Raw genomic sequence first — 16,786 nt, 5'->3', positions numbered from 1 at the left:
ATTAAATGGATTTTTTAAGAACATGTGAGTAGAATCAGTGTAGAGATCTTATGATCCCTTACTAACCTTAGCAGAGACCTGGAGAAAAATTCTGTGGATCCAGACACTAAAAAGCATCACATTCTTGTTTTGCCTGGGAAAATACTGAAAGTTAATATAAATCTTGCAGCTGATGGTGAAATTTTCTGGTTAATTTTAGATGGCAATTAGCATCAGACAAAAGAGTAAATTATTGAACACTTTGAGAGCATTTATTCACTTGAGTACACATGACTAATTTTGGCTAGATTAGCTAGTTTATGGGAAAGGACATCATAGATCTTTTCTGAAAATATCTGAATGTGTGCCTAATTATAAAAATATGTACAGTGTTCATTTTTCGTATGTACAGTGTGCATTTACCTTAAGTATAAAAGTAAGGGCATAGAAGCTTCTGATAATTATGCGTGCCCTCAGATCAAGACTTTTCTTAGGAAGGAAGAAGAGAAAGATTAAGAATGTTTCCTGTTAAATGCTCCTCTCCGCATCCTTCCTTGAATCCTGGCTATCTTCCATTATCTTACTCAAATACAAACCTTCCTCTACTTCTGAGCAGTTCATGGCAACTTTTCACAAGCTCACCACTGGCGCATTCTTGTGTCATCCAGTGTTGCACTTTCTAACTAGATTGCTGTTAGGAGTAGCCTTCATAGGCAATTTTTGTTTTCTTTCCGTTCATGACACTGGAGTCTTTAGGCCAGTTGTGCTTAGTATAAAATCCAAAAAAACCCTGAAACCTCTATTGTAAGTGTGAACCAGCTCCATGCTGATATTGCATTGAATACCTAAGCTATATGAGGTTAGTCCGTTCTGTCATTCATATCTATGCATTCTTATACACTTGTACAGAACTCCATCAAATGGAGAAGTTATTGATGGGGAACCAATCAACCTAGAGGCACTTCAAACAAATTATTCAGGGTTTTTCCCTGCAATTATTTAGGATAATTACATTTGCAGCAGATCTTTCTCCTGACGTTTTCAGAACCAATTTAACAGGGTTGTATAATTTACAAGTTAACAATTGGTCTGAAATAAAATGTGTTCCGGCATTGAATACAGAACTGGCAAGAAATTTAAACAAAGAAGTGAAGATTGAAAGCCACATAAATTTGCTGCTAATGGAGGAGTAGGATTAGTTTCTGGGAAGAAAGACCATTCTGGCACATTGCAGATCACTGATTAGTAAGTCTGTGGACAATATTGGGCACCACAAGATATAAAGAAAATGCAAAAGGTTTATCAGAATGTTATCAAGAATGAGCATTTTCAGTTAAGAGGAAAATTTAGAAAAATTGGGACTGTATTCCCTGCAACAGAGGTGATCTAACGGTAGTTCCCAAACTTCTTGGTAGAGGAAGCAGACTTCCTGTGAGTGAGCCAGTGACTCTGAACGCTAGACCTAGAAGTGAGACAAAGAGAATTGTTTTCATTCTTTGTGTGGGATCTGGGATGGTCTGGCTTAAGAGGTGCAGATGGATGATTCCATAAATTATTTTAAAAGGGAGTTGAACAAGTTGTTGTAGAAGAACTTTAACAAGGTTATGGATAAAAAGCAGGATTATAGAACAGCGAATCAGCACAGACAAAAATTGAGTGACCTCCTCCTTGACTGTAGGTTTCTATAATTCTATGACTAGTTTCTACAAATAGTACTTGAATAAATTTGATGTATGTGTTTCCATTGCATGGGAGAAATGTAACTGCTTTATAAATTTTCCAAACTAGTTGAAAATTCTACCATTTGCCAGGAAAAATTGTGCTCATGTATTTTGATTAAACTGTTTTAGGTTGAATAAAATCATTCAAATGAAGGCCGCCTTGAAGTTGCCACATCCTTTAATTAACCATCCTATCTGTTTTGACTTATTATCTCATGTCGAACAAGGTTTGCAACCTTTATGGTTGTAAATTACATTTTTTTCATATTGCATCTGCATTCTGACCTTATGTGGTCTTCTTAGAAACACCTGTTCATGGATATAGATGACGGGAAATAGGGATGAAATTGTTGAGTGCCATTTTCCTTTCTGGGGATAGTGTGTGAAAAATGATCTTTGCTCAGGCTACTGAAAATGGAGCAGAGATACCGTAGGTGGCCATTCAGAGTAATGTGTATCATCAGGAGATTTGGTGATCCTGTTAAAGCTTGGATACGGAACAGCAGCATTAGCAAACAAGCGTAGCAAAGCAGACTTGCATGAGTCAGAAGTCTGGTTCAGTTACCATCTCCTGGGACTGGTGGTGAGGCTAAGTCCATTATATGTAGAGCAGAGAGGTGTAATGGTATAATATAATAAGCATTCATGGCACAAAATCACAGAGCTTTTCCTTTAGAATATAGAATTTGCACTTATAATCTAAGTAATTAGTGCCATGGGGTGTTATTAAATGATTACAAGTGATTAACTGGATTATCTTAGGTTATTTTGGTCGGAATAAGGGTGTTGTAAAGAAAATTAATTTTTCATATATTGTGAATTGCTTGTGGAAACCAGTGCCTTTTAATAAAATCATATATTTTGGCCAAGGCTAGGTTGTAGATCATGAAGCTACTTCAAGAACACAAAAAGCACATCATCCTATTTTACTACAGTGTGAACGTTCTCCCTGCAAATAATATACGTGTTATTTGTGCAAGGTTTACTTTTTCTATTTTGTCAAAGTTAACTTTCAGTTAACTTGATTTTATTGGGTATATTTTCAATAGAGTAGCACAATGTTAGATTCTACCAGAGAAATTTAAATTCTATTTGTAGACTTGGTAGTTTATCTCACTCTTAAGCAGAGCAGCAAATATAAACAGTTTGACTTGGAGCATGAGGGTAGCATGGTGTCTCGTGTCAGCAGATAACTGTTCATGGTATAGATCACAAAAGTCTTGGGATACATCGGTTCACAAGATAAAAGTTTTGGTTAGAAACTTATTTTAAAGGAATGTTTGAGCTTTTTTTATTCATACATGGAATTTGGCTGTTATTGGTATGACCAGTATCTCATATCTATCTTTCATTGAGTTTTTTCCTTGATTCTTTGCAATCTCAGTATTATTGGGTAGAGGTTCTGGAGTTTTATCCAGTGATGAAGGAGGAGTGGTGACATATTTCCAAGTCAAGATGGCATTCAAAACAGAGGGAAACCTGAAGTGATGGTTTTCCCTTTACCCTGTTGTTCTTGTCTTTCCATGGGTACAGGTTGCAGCTTTTGAAGGTGCTGGCAACAAAACCTTGGTGAGTTCTTGCAGTGCACTTTGAAGATGTCATACACTGTGGCAACAATACACCATTGGCTGAGGAATTAAATGTTTTGTATTGGGGGGGGAGGGGGGAGGTGATATGCCAATTAGATGGGCTACTTTGTCCTGATTGTATTGAGTTTTGCTAGAACTGGCCATATCCAGGCAAATGGAGAACTTTTCACTATGCTTATGCATTGCAAATGGTGAAAAGGCTTGGGAATTCAGGAGGTGAGGTACTTGATGGCAGAAAATCCAGCCTCTAACTTGCTCTGGTAGCCAAAGATGTCATATGGCTTGTCTAGTTATACTTATGGTCTGCAGTAAGCTCCAGGATGTTGATACTAGGATACTGGGTGATGGTATATATTGCTAATGGCGGCACGTAGTGTTCAATTCAGCTGCTGTTTGTAAGGCATTTGTACGTTCTCCCCATGTCTGCGTGGGTTTCCTCCAGCATTCCAAAGATTTACAGGTTAGGAGTTGTGGGCACGCTATGTTGGCGCTGGAAGAGTGGCGGCACTTACGGGCTGCCCCCAACACATTCTTAGTAACGCAAAAGGATACATTTCACCTTGTGTTTCGATGTACACGTGACTAATAATATCTATCTAATGAATGCCAAGTGGACATCAATAGAGTCATGCTAATTGGAGATGGCAATAGCCTGTATGACATTAGTATTATCTGCTACTATCAGTCCCAGTCTGAATATTGTTATGGTCTTGTCCATTATTTCACCTGAAGAATTGCATTTGAAACTGAACACAGCAATCATTAGTGAACATCTCTATTTCTGGAAAAGCAAAAAACTGCAGATGCTGGAATTCTGAAATAAAACCAGAAAGTACTCAGCGGGTCAGGAAACATCTGAGGACAGGAAAACCAGAGATAATATTTCAGGGTGATGCCGCAGTCACCTGTACAAAGGATGGTTGAATATTGTTTTCGTATTTGTTCATGGTATTTCTGTTCCCACCTTAATCTTGCTGATTTTCCAATATTTTTTCACACTCTGTAAAAGATTTAAAATGTTTTCTTTCTTGGTTTATTCTGTGAATACTTGGATGCTCAGCCAACCCAATGACATTGTTACTGGACAACTGAAGTCCACTTGACCTGATGTCTGGCAGCAGCCAGTTTTGATAAAGGGGAAATCCTTGTCACAAAGATCATTATATGTGGCAGCAAAATCAGGTCTGTCATCTGAACCATCACAGTGTTGAATTACAAAGATATAGGGTAACATTATTCCATAAGATTTACTTTTCAGGAAGTTGGGCCTTACACCTGGACTTTCTGCTGACTCAACAGCATTTCCAGCACAAATTGGCCAAATCTTACAAATCCAACAAAATTAATTAAAATGTGGTCTAATTTTACATATTCTATGTATATTTGGAATATTTGCCCTCAGTATTTTGATCATTGTATTTAAAATCTGATGTGGCACAATTCTAAACAAGTGCATTTCTCAAAGTCCGGAAATAAGATACATTATGCCAATCCATTTTTCACTCACTTCATGTACAGAAACAATATATACAAGGTACACGTCTCATTATTCTAAAGTGATAACCTACAAATGACTATGTTCTCTTTTAAATGGTTTGTTAATGAGATAATTAGAGATTTTAAATAGTTATAATGATGCACTATATTCTTCTGTGGTCAATTTCTAGTGTTATTGCAGGCTGAGTGAATGCTGCTTAAACTAAAACAGGATGTGGGTTTAGGATACTTTGCATATTCTGATATAGAAAAAAATGTTCCAATAAATGGAAAGTAACATCAACTCCCTATTAAAAGTATCATGGAACTTATATAAGTAGATGGTATATGTTGGCTGAGCCAGTAAAAATGAAAAGCTAAGTGAAAACAAAGTCCTCCAGAAACTATGTTGTTGCTTAAACAGATCTCTGAGATTTTCATGGGGAAATGTAATGATAGAACTACAAAATCTTAGTTTGGGTATTATGGTGAGTATTATAAGTATAAAAAAGAAACTAGTTTCAAAATATAGACACTTCACAGTACACTTACCATGAATTTAGAATGCAAGCTTTTATTCTTCTATGTTTTGCATTGCCTCAAATCAGAAATCTGGGAGTTCAGTAGATAAATTGATTGCCACATTGGATTCATGATTGATTAGGAAAGAAGACTGGTTAAACCAAATAGCCTTTATCTGTGTTATAAACGTGATGTAATTCTATGCTGTATACAAATAGGGAGAAGAGGGACTAAGTATATTAATACTAAAATAATATAATAATTCACAACCACAAACCTACAGATAACACTACCGTCTGCCCAGATCCAGTGGTGCAAAGACTGAGGAAATAGTGAAGCTATGTACAGATTTTTAGCTGCTGGATTCTGTCTTTGGATCTGACGTTGGCATCTTTTGTTGATGTGTTCTTTGATGTGTAGAAATGGGCTTAATTTAAAGGGATTAGACATACCACCTGAGAGGCTTTACACCTGTTCAATTCAGACACGAAGGCAGCTTCTGCCTGCCTTGCTGGGAAAGGCTTTTAATAAGTACTTGAGTAAAATGAAGAGTCGGTGACTATTAATTTTAAACTTCCTGAAGATGCAGTTGGTCTATTTCTGAAGTTTTGTATTAAGATTTGCTTTTTGAAGAACTTTCACTTTGGTTTTCTTTCTAGCATAATGATGTGTTCCATTTTATTAATTGTGCATGTAAAATTGGACCACTTTTGCTATTTAATATAGGTTTGCTACATTCAAAATGGGAAATGACACAATGTGACTTGATGCTATTTTATAAAACTTTAAATGTTCTGTTAAGTATCTGGAACGTACGTTAAAAGCCAAATGCACCATTAGGAAATGTAATCCATCTATTTTGGACTGTTAATTAAAATTGTGGGAAAATTTGTCTTTGTCATTTAAAAAAAAGAAACATACAGTGGCATGCAGAAGTTTGGGCACCCCTGGTCAAAATTTCTGTTACTGTGAATGGTTAAGTGAGTAGAAGATGAACTGATCTCCAAAAGTCATAAAGTTAAAGATGAAACATGCTTTTCAAAATCTTAAGCAAGATTAATGTATTATTTTTGCTTTGTACAATTTTAGAGTGGGAAAAAAAGGAAAGGAGCACCATGCAAAAGTTTGGGCACCCCAAGAGATTTCAGCTCTCAGATAACTTTTACCAAGGTCTCAGACCTTCATTAGTTTGTTAGGGCTATGGCTTGTTCACAGTCATCGTTAGGAAAGGCCTAATGCAAATTTCAAAGCTTTATAAATACCCTGACTCCTCAAAACTTGTCCCAACAATCAGCAGCCATGGGCTCCTCTAAGCAGCTGCCTAGCGCTCTGAAAATTAAAATAAATGATGCCCACAAGAAGGCTATAAGAAGATAGCAAAGCATTTTTAGGTAGCCTTTTCCTCAGTTCACAATGTAATTAAGAAATGGCAGTTAACAGGAATGGTGGAGGTCAAGTTGAGGTCTGGAAGACCAAGAACTGCTCGTAGGACTGGTAGAAAGGCAAATGAAAACCCCCGTTTGACTGCAAAAGACCTTCAGGAACATTTAGCAGACTCTGGAGTGGTGGTGCACTGTTCTACTGTGCAGCGACACCTGCACAAATATGACCTTCATGGAAGAGTCATCAGAAGAAAACCTTTCCTGCGTCCTCACCACAAAATTCATCGTCAGAAGTTTGCAAAGGAACATCTAAACAAGCCTGATGCATTTTGGAAACAAGTCCTGTGGACTGATGAAGTTAAAATAGAACTTTTTGGCTGCAATGAGCAAAGGTATGTTTGGAGAAAAAAGGGTGCAGAATTTCATGAAAAGAACACCTCTCCAACTGTTAAGCATGGGGGTGGATCGATCATGCTTTGGGCTTGTGTTGCAGCCAGTGGCACAGGGAACATTTCACTGGTAGAGGGAAGAATGAATTCAATTAAATACCAGCAAATTCTGGAAGCAAACATCACACTGTCTGTAAAAAAAAAGCTGAGGATAAAAAGAGGCCAGCTTCTACAACAGGATAACAATCCTAAACACACCTCAAAATGCACAATGGACCACCTCAAGAGGCACAAGCTGAAGGTTTTGCCACGGCCCTCACAGTCCCCCAACCTAAACATCATTGAAAATCTGTGACTAGACCTCAAAAGAGCAGTGCATGCAAGACGGCCGAAGAATCTCACAGAACTAGAAGCCTTTTGCAAGGAAGAATGGGCAAAAATCCTCCAAACAAGAATTGAAAGACTCTTAGCTGGCTACAGAAAGCATTTACAAGCTGTGATACTTGCCAAAGGGGGTGTTACTAAGTACTGACGATGCAGGGTGCCCAAACTTTTGCTTCGGGCCCTTTTCCTTTTTTGTTATTTTGAAACTCTAAAAGATGGAAATAAAAAAGTAATCTTGCTTAAAATATTAAAGAGATGTGTCATCTTTAACTTTATGCCTTTTGGAAATCAGGTCATCTTTTACTCGCTTAGCTATTCACAGTAACAGAAATTTTGACCAGGGGTGCCCAGGCCCTTTTCCTTTTTTGTTATTTTGAAACTCTAAAAGATGGAAATAAAAAAGTAATCTTGCTTAAAATATTAAAGAGATGTGTCATCTTTAACTTTATGCCTTTTGGAAATCAGGTCATCTTTTACTCGCTTAGCTATTCACAGTAACAGAAATTTTGACCAGGGGTGCCCAAACTTTTGCATGCCACTGTAGACTGAGCTGGGGTGCAGAATAATGCTACCACTTATTGATTAGTGTCTTTGGATTTCACCAATAGCTTGAGCTGTCAGTTAGTGTGGTTCTTACTTGCCAAATGAGAAATACAGCCAGAACAGGTTGATTATCAGTTTGACCATGTAGTATGAATGACTCCGAGGAGAAGATGTAGAGTGGTTGCTGAGCAATCATTGTAGCTGCCTTTCTAATAGAGTAACTTGGGGAAATTGATTTCAGTGAAAATGAAAATCAGATGGATTCTGAAGTAGACAGGTGATCATTTCTGCCAATGTACCATCCAAATGTTGATGAAAAGTACTTGCTGTGCAAAAATTAGTACAGTGAGAATCTGGATGGTTTTGGGATGAGAAAGAAAAGTTCTCTAAATTGTGTTGAAAGATAGTCCAGTTTATATTTTGGCTCCTTGCCCAGTCCCAATCCAGTTGCTAATCCAACTCTTTAGTAGTTGATTCTGTTTCAATTTTGATGATGCTTATTGTTAGCCAGGTTATTAAATCAAATACTTCACCAGGTATCATTTTTCTCAAGCTGAATAAGATTGAGGCAGTAGAACTAACATTGATTATAGAAGAATGTTAAACATAATTAAGCATAGTTAAAAGTGGCTGCTGTGGAAACTCTTCATTTTTTTGGACAAGGGAGATTACAAGATAATGAAATGCCATTTTTGAAGGATTAAAAATGAGAGAAAAACACCCCAAACCCTTCAGGAGTAATTTTACAATCTTCACTCTGAATAGTGATGTTTTGTTTTAAGTTATAAGGGTAGTAATACATTCTCTGCTTGATTTCCAGCTTTGGGAAAATCAACTTCTTCTTGAAGTGAATCAATTTCCTGAATTCTGCAAAAAGACACTAATTCAATATAAAATGATTTATCATTAGAATCAAGCATTCACAAGAGCCAGGAAAACTAATGTATGTCTAAGCAGTTTTGGAGGTTTTTGTTTTCCAGATCTTTAAACATGAAAATGGAGACTACTTTCATTTTGCAGTCATCCCTGACTTCTTCAAGACTTATGTCATACCCTTTGGGGAGTGAGAAGGAGATAAATTTGAACCCATTTAAAGATCAATTTAAATATGCAAATTGAAGATGTGTAAAAGATATTAAAGTATATTTCTGCTGATCTAGAAACATTTACTCATATGGATTAACTTCTTCCCATCTTTTCCTTGAACCATACATGTGGGGAAAAATGAGAGTTTGGCTCAATGTGTGAAAAAATAATTCCACATGACTAAACTTTGAATAAGTGCTTAATACAGCATTAATCTCAAAATTGGTCAAAGTAAAAATGAGGCTTATTGCACTTACAGCTATTTGTCCAGTTGTGCGGTTGGACAAAGAATCCAAAAGTTTGACATGCTGCTAACATCAAAAATGACATCTCACTATCTGATTGTGCATTGAGTGGTGTTATGTTATTCATTGCTAATAATTTTGTCTGCCACTGAGAATTAATAATTATCGGTGTGCACAGTCCTTCAGGTTTCAGTTGTTACTGTGGATCCTTTTTGTTTGGAAAAAAAGATCTTTCTTAATTGAATCATTCTTTCCACCTATTTATTTCTCATACTGTATCCGGCTTAATATTAAAATAACTACTACTAACAGAGATTTCCTCATTCAGGCTTTGAACCATTCAATTCATAATCCTTCAATCTGATTGGTTAAGGTGATACACAGTTGCTTGACAGTTCACTCAGATGCCACATGCCCTGTAGCAGACACCATGCCATTTCCACCTTGCACTTTAAGCAATTTGCAGGGCCAAGTTCCATTGACATTCAGTGGATAAGGGCAAGTCTAATGTACAGCAGGTGATGTCTGTTGATCTGGTATAGCAATTTCTGGTCCTTTGTTTTAGAATCTAAATTTTGTGGACCAAACTGAATTTTTCAAAGATATATATGAGAGAAAACGTGTAAGACTCGTACACTGATCTTTTCTGAGAGGAGTAGAGATTAACTATTATTGGTAAAGTCTGAATATTCAATTAATTGTTTATTAATGATTCTAGATTGCTGCAAAACATATTGTTTGGTTACCAAATTACTTCATAATGTATTTTGCATTATTTCTGTTCTTATTACACTATGCATAGTCAGTACATGCTGCTATAGAAAATGAATCTCTAATGATTTTATTTTACTTTAATTCTTCAGACTTGAGAACATTCTTAATAAACAAAAAAGTAATTGTGATCTTTTTATGTATTTGACAGCTGTGCTTTTAACACAGACTGAAAACTAGGCTTTGATTATTTTTTAACTAATTTACATTTTTGCTGTAGATAGTAAAAAGTGAAGACATTGGATTGTAGAATATGAAAAACCTTTTTTTTTATAGATCTTTTCTGATCTTAGGTTTAGTGAAAGCAGGAGGGAGGAATGTGCAGAAAGAGGAAATACCTGGAATGTGTGGATTTCAGCAGAGAAAAATGACCCATGACTAGTTCAAATGTCTAAAAACAGTCAACTGCTTAATGATCAGTTGCAAAAAGGATGTTTGGTGATACAGAAGTGGGACAAACTATTGTTGCATTAAAAAAAGATGTGAAATTAGCTCTACATTTTAATTATTTGTTAATGCAAATACCGCTTGGTTCTTTGGTGAAGAGCATTTTGCGCCTTTGATGGTTAATTATCTTGAAAATGTGATAAAGACTAGTTACTCATTTGGATTCTGAAAAAAAACAGGGTTTTGGCCACCATCATCAAAGCGTTGCTTACTTCTGACCTGCGGAAGACAATTATAAATTTTCATTTAAAGCTGTTCAAGATTTAATTAAAGCTGTTATCAGTTACCAGCTGCAGGGCAGTGTGAGGGAAGTGAATTGCATCTGCTGGTTATTGAAGGTGGAGAAATACTGATGGTGTTTATTCTGTTTCTTCCTTTTATAGATTCCACTTTCTTCCCGGGTCGATGTGCAGAGATCTTTGCTAAAGGTCAGAGCATAGGCAAGCTGGGAGTTCTTCACCCTGATGTTATCACCAAATTTGAACTGACCATGCCCTGCTCTGCACTCGAGATTGATATTGAGCCCTTTCTTTGAAGGATGAGACTGCTTCTTAGTTCTTATTACACTTTTGTGTCATTCTGCCATTCTTTACAAAGAGCAGCAAGTGACGCTATTCAACTGTAAAAATAAATATTTAATAAGGCAAAGGATCCTGTGTCTGCTTTGTGGTTAAATATGTTTTCCATTCTGTAATTTTATCTGTTTGCCTGAAACATGATAGTTTATTCTTTAGCATAAATTACCAAAACTATAAATGTATGAAACAACAATCCAATGCAACATAAGTGTAACATGAGAAGTAATAAAATAATTAAAATTGCGATGTTGATGTAAAGGACTGTCACTTACCTGCACTGATATAAGACATCCTACTTCAGCGATTCCATATAGATTTTCTCCAACAGCAAACACAGTTGTGGAACATAATTGTAAATAATAGAATAATTTTAATAAGTGATATAAAGCCATACTGAGGGTTCCCCATGATCATTGCGCAGGGTACAGAAGGTGTCAGCTGCCATTGGTACATTATACATTTTATACATTTATGCTCCAAATGGAAGAAAGGCCTAAGTAGTGCGATGTTTAAATAATATTTGCATGTCTACAAAGTCTGGCCCTTGGGCATATAACTGGATTTATAACTGAATTGGGGTTGATAGAACTTGACTATATGATTTCAAAAATGGTTAAATTCAAAAAATGTTAAATCAGAGCAAGAGCACTCTTTAGAGGGACCTTTAATTAGTCTTGATTGTGCTGTATGTGAAAAGGAATGAAACTAAAGCTTTTTTCCGAGAGATAAAAGTGCACCTCCCAGCTGTCAAGCTAAGATCAGAATTTTGCTGCATTATTTTAAAGGTAGATTGTTTTATAGACTGGGACATTTTGTGATGAACAACATTTAGATGGAGATTGATCTGTTGTGTAATTCTGTTATTTCTGTTTTAAAATTTCAAATATCAATATATAGCATTTTAAACTTTGTTAAAGTTTTTAAGGCCACTATTATTAGAAACTTTTAAAAATATATTGTTCAGATGTGTGATCAATGTTCTTGCATATTATTCTCAATCATCTCCTTTAGCCCAGCTTCCTTCACTAGATTTGAAGTTAATGTTCCGTCAATCGGTTGCAGGAAGCAGCCGTATTTTTTTTTGTCCAGCAGTTGTATGGCCAGCCATGGTGGCCTGGTTTAGAACTAATGAAACCCATATCATGCCTGTGGGCATCTTTAAGCATTTGAAGTCAAAGAGGTTCAGTTTTTGGTGCTAGGATATTTTGGCTGTCGCAAACCTTTTCGCTTGCTTGGAGTTTCAGTTGTGCAGGTAGTAAATTTGAGGCATAATATCTTTTGCAGAATTGTTACACAAAAAGTCTGGGATTGGTCATTATGTTAAGTAAAGCTGTAGTGTATTCCTACAGATTCACAATACTTGCACCTTAACTATTCTCCAACCTTCACACGGATACTGAAGAAAATATCCATGTTTTGAAGATAACATTATCTTTTACAATAAATTTCACCAGTACTGGCATCCCAGATGAAACAGCAAATGAATGCACTGGGTCAATCAGGTATATATCATGGAGGTTCCCAGTTTTAATCCCAAGGTCTGCATTAATTTGGTTGATCTTACTGGGATAGTGTTATCCTGCAATTGGTTTCATGTTGCTTTAGCTAAAATTGCCTTGATTTCCTTCTCTGTTCTTCATCCAAGACCCCTGCTGGAAGTGCACATGTTTGGAATTTGGAAGCCATTTCATGAGTGAGGATTTTTGTACTGTTGTGGTTTTCTCCCAGTGGTGCAGTACAGGCTGGTATGTATAGTACTGTAGAAGATCTTCATTTCATGAATTGGCATTTGATCAATTGAAATGCATGCAGTGTTTGTGAAGTTTAAATGAATCTCGCTGATATGCTGACACAAGAGACTGCAGATGCTGGAATCTGGAGCAAAAGAACAACCTGCTGGAGCAACTCAGCGGGTGGAGAAGCATCAGGGTGGGGGGGGGGGGTAATCGGGGAGAGGAATTGTAATCAGCTGTTTTCTCTCTCCACTCTCATCCCGATGCAATGTCTTCTATCTAACTATCCCTTAAAAATAATTCACCTACCTTCTGTTGATGATATTATATGAAAAGTACAATGATTACCAAAGGTGACTTATTTGACCACAGGTATTGAGTTCTCATTCTTAATGTGAAGTTCTTCTGTCCCTCTAGTGCTCCCATCTAACCTGTTATCAGATCAGCCAAGTGTTTGTTTAAAACCTAACTTATTTTAATGTCACCTTAAAGCACCATTTTCTGAAAAAGTGGGGGAGCTGTTGTCCTGTTTCATGAATGTCTTTCACTTCCAGTGTAAAGTAGCTAGTATTGTGGTAATAGATCACAGAATCACAATGGTTTCAACATTCTCCTCCACCCTCTCCCTATAACCCTGGAAGTTTTCCTGTCAGGTGATTATCCAGCTTCCTTTGAATGCCACAATTGAATTTCCCTCCACTGCTCCTCCCGGTAGTACATTTCAGACCCTAACTGCTCACTGCGTGTAACAAAAAAATAAATTTCCTTGTGTCACTTCTGGTTCTTTTGCCAATCATCTCCATTCTATGTTCCTTGGTTGTTGACCCTTTCACCAATGGAACCAGTTTTTCTGTGCTTAATCTTCATGATTTTAAATACCTCTGGCATATCCCCTTGAACCTCCCTCTGCTCTAAGGAGAGCCTGAGGTTTTCCATTTTAATCAAATAATTAAAATTCCTCATCCCTGGTAAAGTTTTAGTAAAGTTTCCCCAATCCTTCTTGAAAGCCTTTATGTCTTCTGAAGTTGCAGCAACCAGAACTGGACACAATACTCCAGCTATGGCTGAACCAGTGTTTCCTTCATGACTTCCTTTCAGTTGTCCTCTATGCTACCATTTATAAAGGCCTAGATACTGTGTGGTTTTTAATCACTTTTTCAACCACCTTTGCCATTTTCAATCTGTTCCCCAATGGAACTAGCCAGGAACAAGATTGTTGCATTATGGTTTCTTTCTGCTGATATAACTCGTTCACTGATAGATGCCAATTTTAGTCAATAGTAATCCTTGGCTAAGCTTCCCCCTTCATGGTTGATGTGTACTGACGGTCTAAGATTTGCAACTTCAAGAACTGATAATTTTACACTTGATCTGAAGTTAATATTAATAGGGTTGCCTTTCTGGGCTTTTCAATGAGTTTGTGGCATAATAGCATTCAGTAAAAGAACAGAACAACATGGAAGCAGAAGTAGGCATTTGACACCTTGCACTTCCTTTGCCATTCATTAAGATTTTGGCATCACTTTCATGCAGACAGTCTGCCATGATTATTAAGCTAGAACCACAAAGATAGCCATAGGCCATTTGCCCCTTAAGTCAGTTCTGCCACTCAGTGGGATCAAGTTTAATTAGTATCTCAATTCGATGTAGCTGCTTTGGTTCCACTTCACTTATAATTTTGCCAGCAAAAGGTCTTACCCTTCATAAATTTGAAATTAATAATTGAGCTAAAGGTTACTGCTTTTTGTGGGAGAGTGTGGCACATTTGGTATCCATTATGTAAAGAGTTATTTCATGATTCTCATTTGAATAGCCTCCTTTTAAATATAAGGTTATGTCCTAATCCTGGTTTATTTGCAATGCATTTTGTCCTAGATTGCAACCAGTTTTATATATTTTTATTTATTTCCCTTCGTCACAGGTTTTTGGTATTGTTGGCCAGGTTAGTATTTATTACCCTGCTTAGTTTTCACTGAGAAAGTAGTCATTAGCCTCCATTGAACATTTGCAGTTCTAGGTATAATGGCTAACATTGCCCTAAGCTTTTCAATTTGCCTTTATAGTTGACCATTATATTTGGTGATCCATTTGCATGACCTCCCAAATTATTTTCAATCACTACTTTTCCTAACTTCCAGCAATCCCAGTGTTATTAGCAAACATTGTACAAATGGCTGTGTATCACCATAAGTCAGTGATAAATATTATGAATAGTTGTGGGTCCGACATAGATCATTGTGGAACATTAGTGACCACTTTTTTCACATTCATGTAAAAAATCTTTTACTGCCTAACCAATTTCCTAATCCAGCCAATAATGTTTCATCCACTTTCACTGGATTTAATTTTAGCTGGCAGGCACTTGCATGGAAACTAATTGAATGTTTTAGGAGGTATGTTTAGTACATGGCAGGAAAAGTTGATTCTTTCCCCAGTTTGAAACTGTAAAGTTGGTGTTTGGCAGCATTGTTGTCCCTTGTACATCCGATTCATCCTCAGCCATCAGGGCTGCTTCCATTAAGTAGAGGAAAAATTGTGGAAAATATAACAAATCTGGAGACCTACTCTGAACCGTTGTGATGGCTGCCTCTTGATGCATACAAGTAGTATTGAATTTTCAGCTTTAAAACTCCAGGTGACATGACTTTCCTAATTGACTTTATTGGGGCTTTTGATATGAATCTTATCCAAGTGGTCAGTGTCCTCCATTGTACCTAAGTAGTCAGCCTGATACCTAATAAATCTGAGTAGGAGATGTAAATGCATTACAGCTACCATAACATCAGGTACTGCGTGACTCTCTGCCTACATCCAACTGTACATCCATGGAATAGAAAGCTTAGCTGCTGACAAATAGGCCATGTCCTCTATATGGAGCATAGAGGACAAGGTGCAGTCATTAATCCCAACAAAGTCCAGAGCTTGCTCTTCTTGGATGGAAGGGATGCTTAATTTTCTGTGAATTTTAAATGGGGCAACTGTGACCTGCCTTGTGTTTACTGCCTGTCCCTAATTGCACATAGACTGAGTGACTGTAGAGACCATTTCGGAAGATAGTTTTGGAGATAGCGATATTGCTGTGGGTCACAGTAAGGATGCCAGATCCAGTAAGGATGACGTCCTTTTCCTAAAGGATATTTGTGATGCAAAAGGAATTTTGCTTTGGGCTAGGAATAATGATCATCTTAAATGATATTAGCTGCTGTATACCTGTATTAAATGAACTTTGATTTTCATGTCTCTGAAGGCACTCTCTCAATGGCAGCTGGGGGATTTAAGGCACAATGACCTTTGCAGCCAGAGGCAGAGATGTGAGTGACCTGGTGTTGGTCAATAAAAGGCAGCAGAGCTGTGTATCTACTCTTCACCCCCACCCTGTTCCCATGACCTTTGGTGGAATGGAGATGGCAGACATGCTACCCCTCACTCTAGCTGAGGTAGGAGATACAATTACATAAAACCTCAATTGAATGAGGTCTCCCTCATCCCACCCTCCTGTTCTAACAGCTGCCCACTAGTCTCCTGATACCCATATATTCATTCTCCAGTCCCAACACTACATCTCACCAGACTAACAAACCTCAGCTGAAAGGTCAGAAAACAGAAGGGGGGGGGGGGAAACAATCACAAGTGTCAAAAGGCCTTTTAAGCCTACCAGCAGCTGATCTGCAGCATGTCCACGTACAGCCTCGGATTTATTTGTCCTGTTGGCACCAACAATTATCTGCAAGGTTAAGAGTCCATGCTGATTTATAAAGATGGCAGAGGAGGTCAGGTAAAGGATTTTTTTATAGATATGTAGTTATACAGCATTGAAACAGACCCTTTGGCCCAACTCATTCATGCCAATCAAGATGCCTATCTATGCCAATCCCATTTGCCTATATTCCGCCCATATCCCTCTATATCTTTCCTATCCATGTACTTCTCCAAACATCATT

The 16,786-nt window shown here is 37.2% G+C and overlaps 1 protein-coding gene across 1 annotated transcript in view; it reads left to right on the top strand.

The window, feature by feature from the left end:
- Window positions 1-11,356, top strand: part of farsb (phenylalanyl-tRNA synthetase subunit beta) — a 51,037-nt gene extending 39,681 nt beyond the window's left edge. Inside the window, exon 17 of the mRNA XM_052018701.1 lies at window positions 10,918-11,356. Coding sequence (XP_051874661.1) covers window positions 10,918-11,069 — 152 coding nt within the window. The 3' untranslated portion in view covers window positions 11,070-11,356. The remainder of the gene's footprint in view (window positions 1-10,917) is intronic.
- The last annotated feature ends 5,430 nt before the right edge of the window (window positions 11,357-16,786 follow it).

The sequence above is a fragment of the Pristis pectinata genome, chromosome 6, assembly GCF_009764475.1.
Source record: "Pristis pectinata isolate sPriPec2 chromosome 6, sPriPec2.1.pri, whole genome shotgun sequence".
NCBI lineage: Eukaryota > Metazoa > Chordata > Chondrichthyes > Rhinopristiformes > Pristidae > Pristis > Pristis pectinata.
The sequence above is the reverse complement of the archived record's forward strand: the minus strand, read 5'-3'. Positions and strand labels throughout refer to the sequence as shown.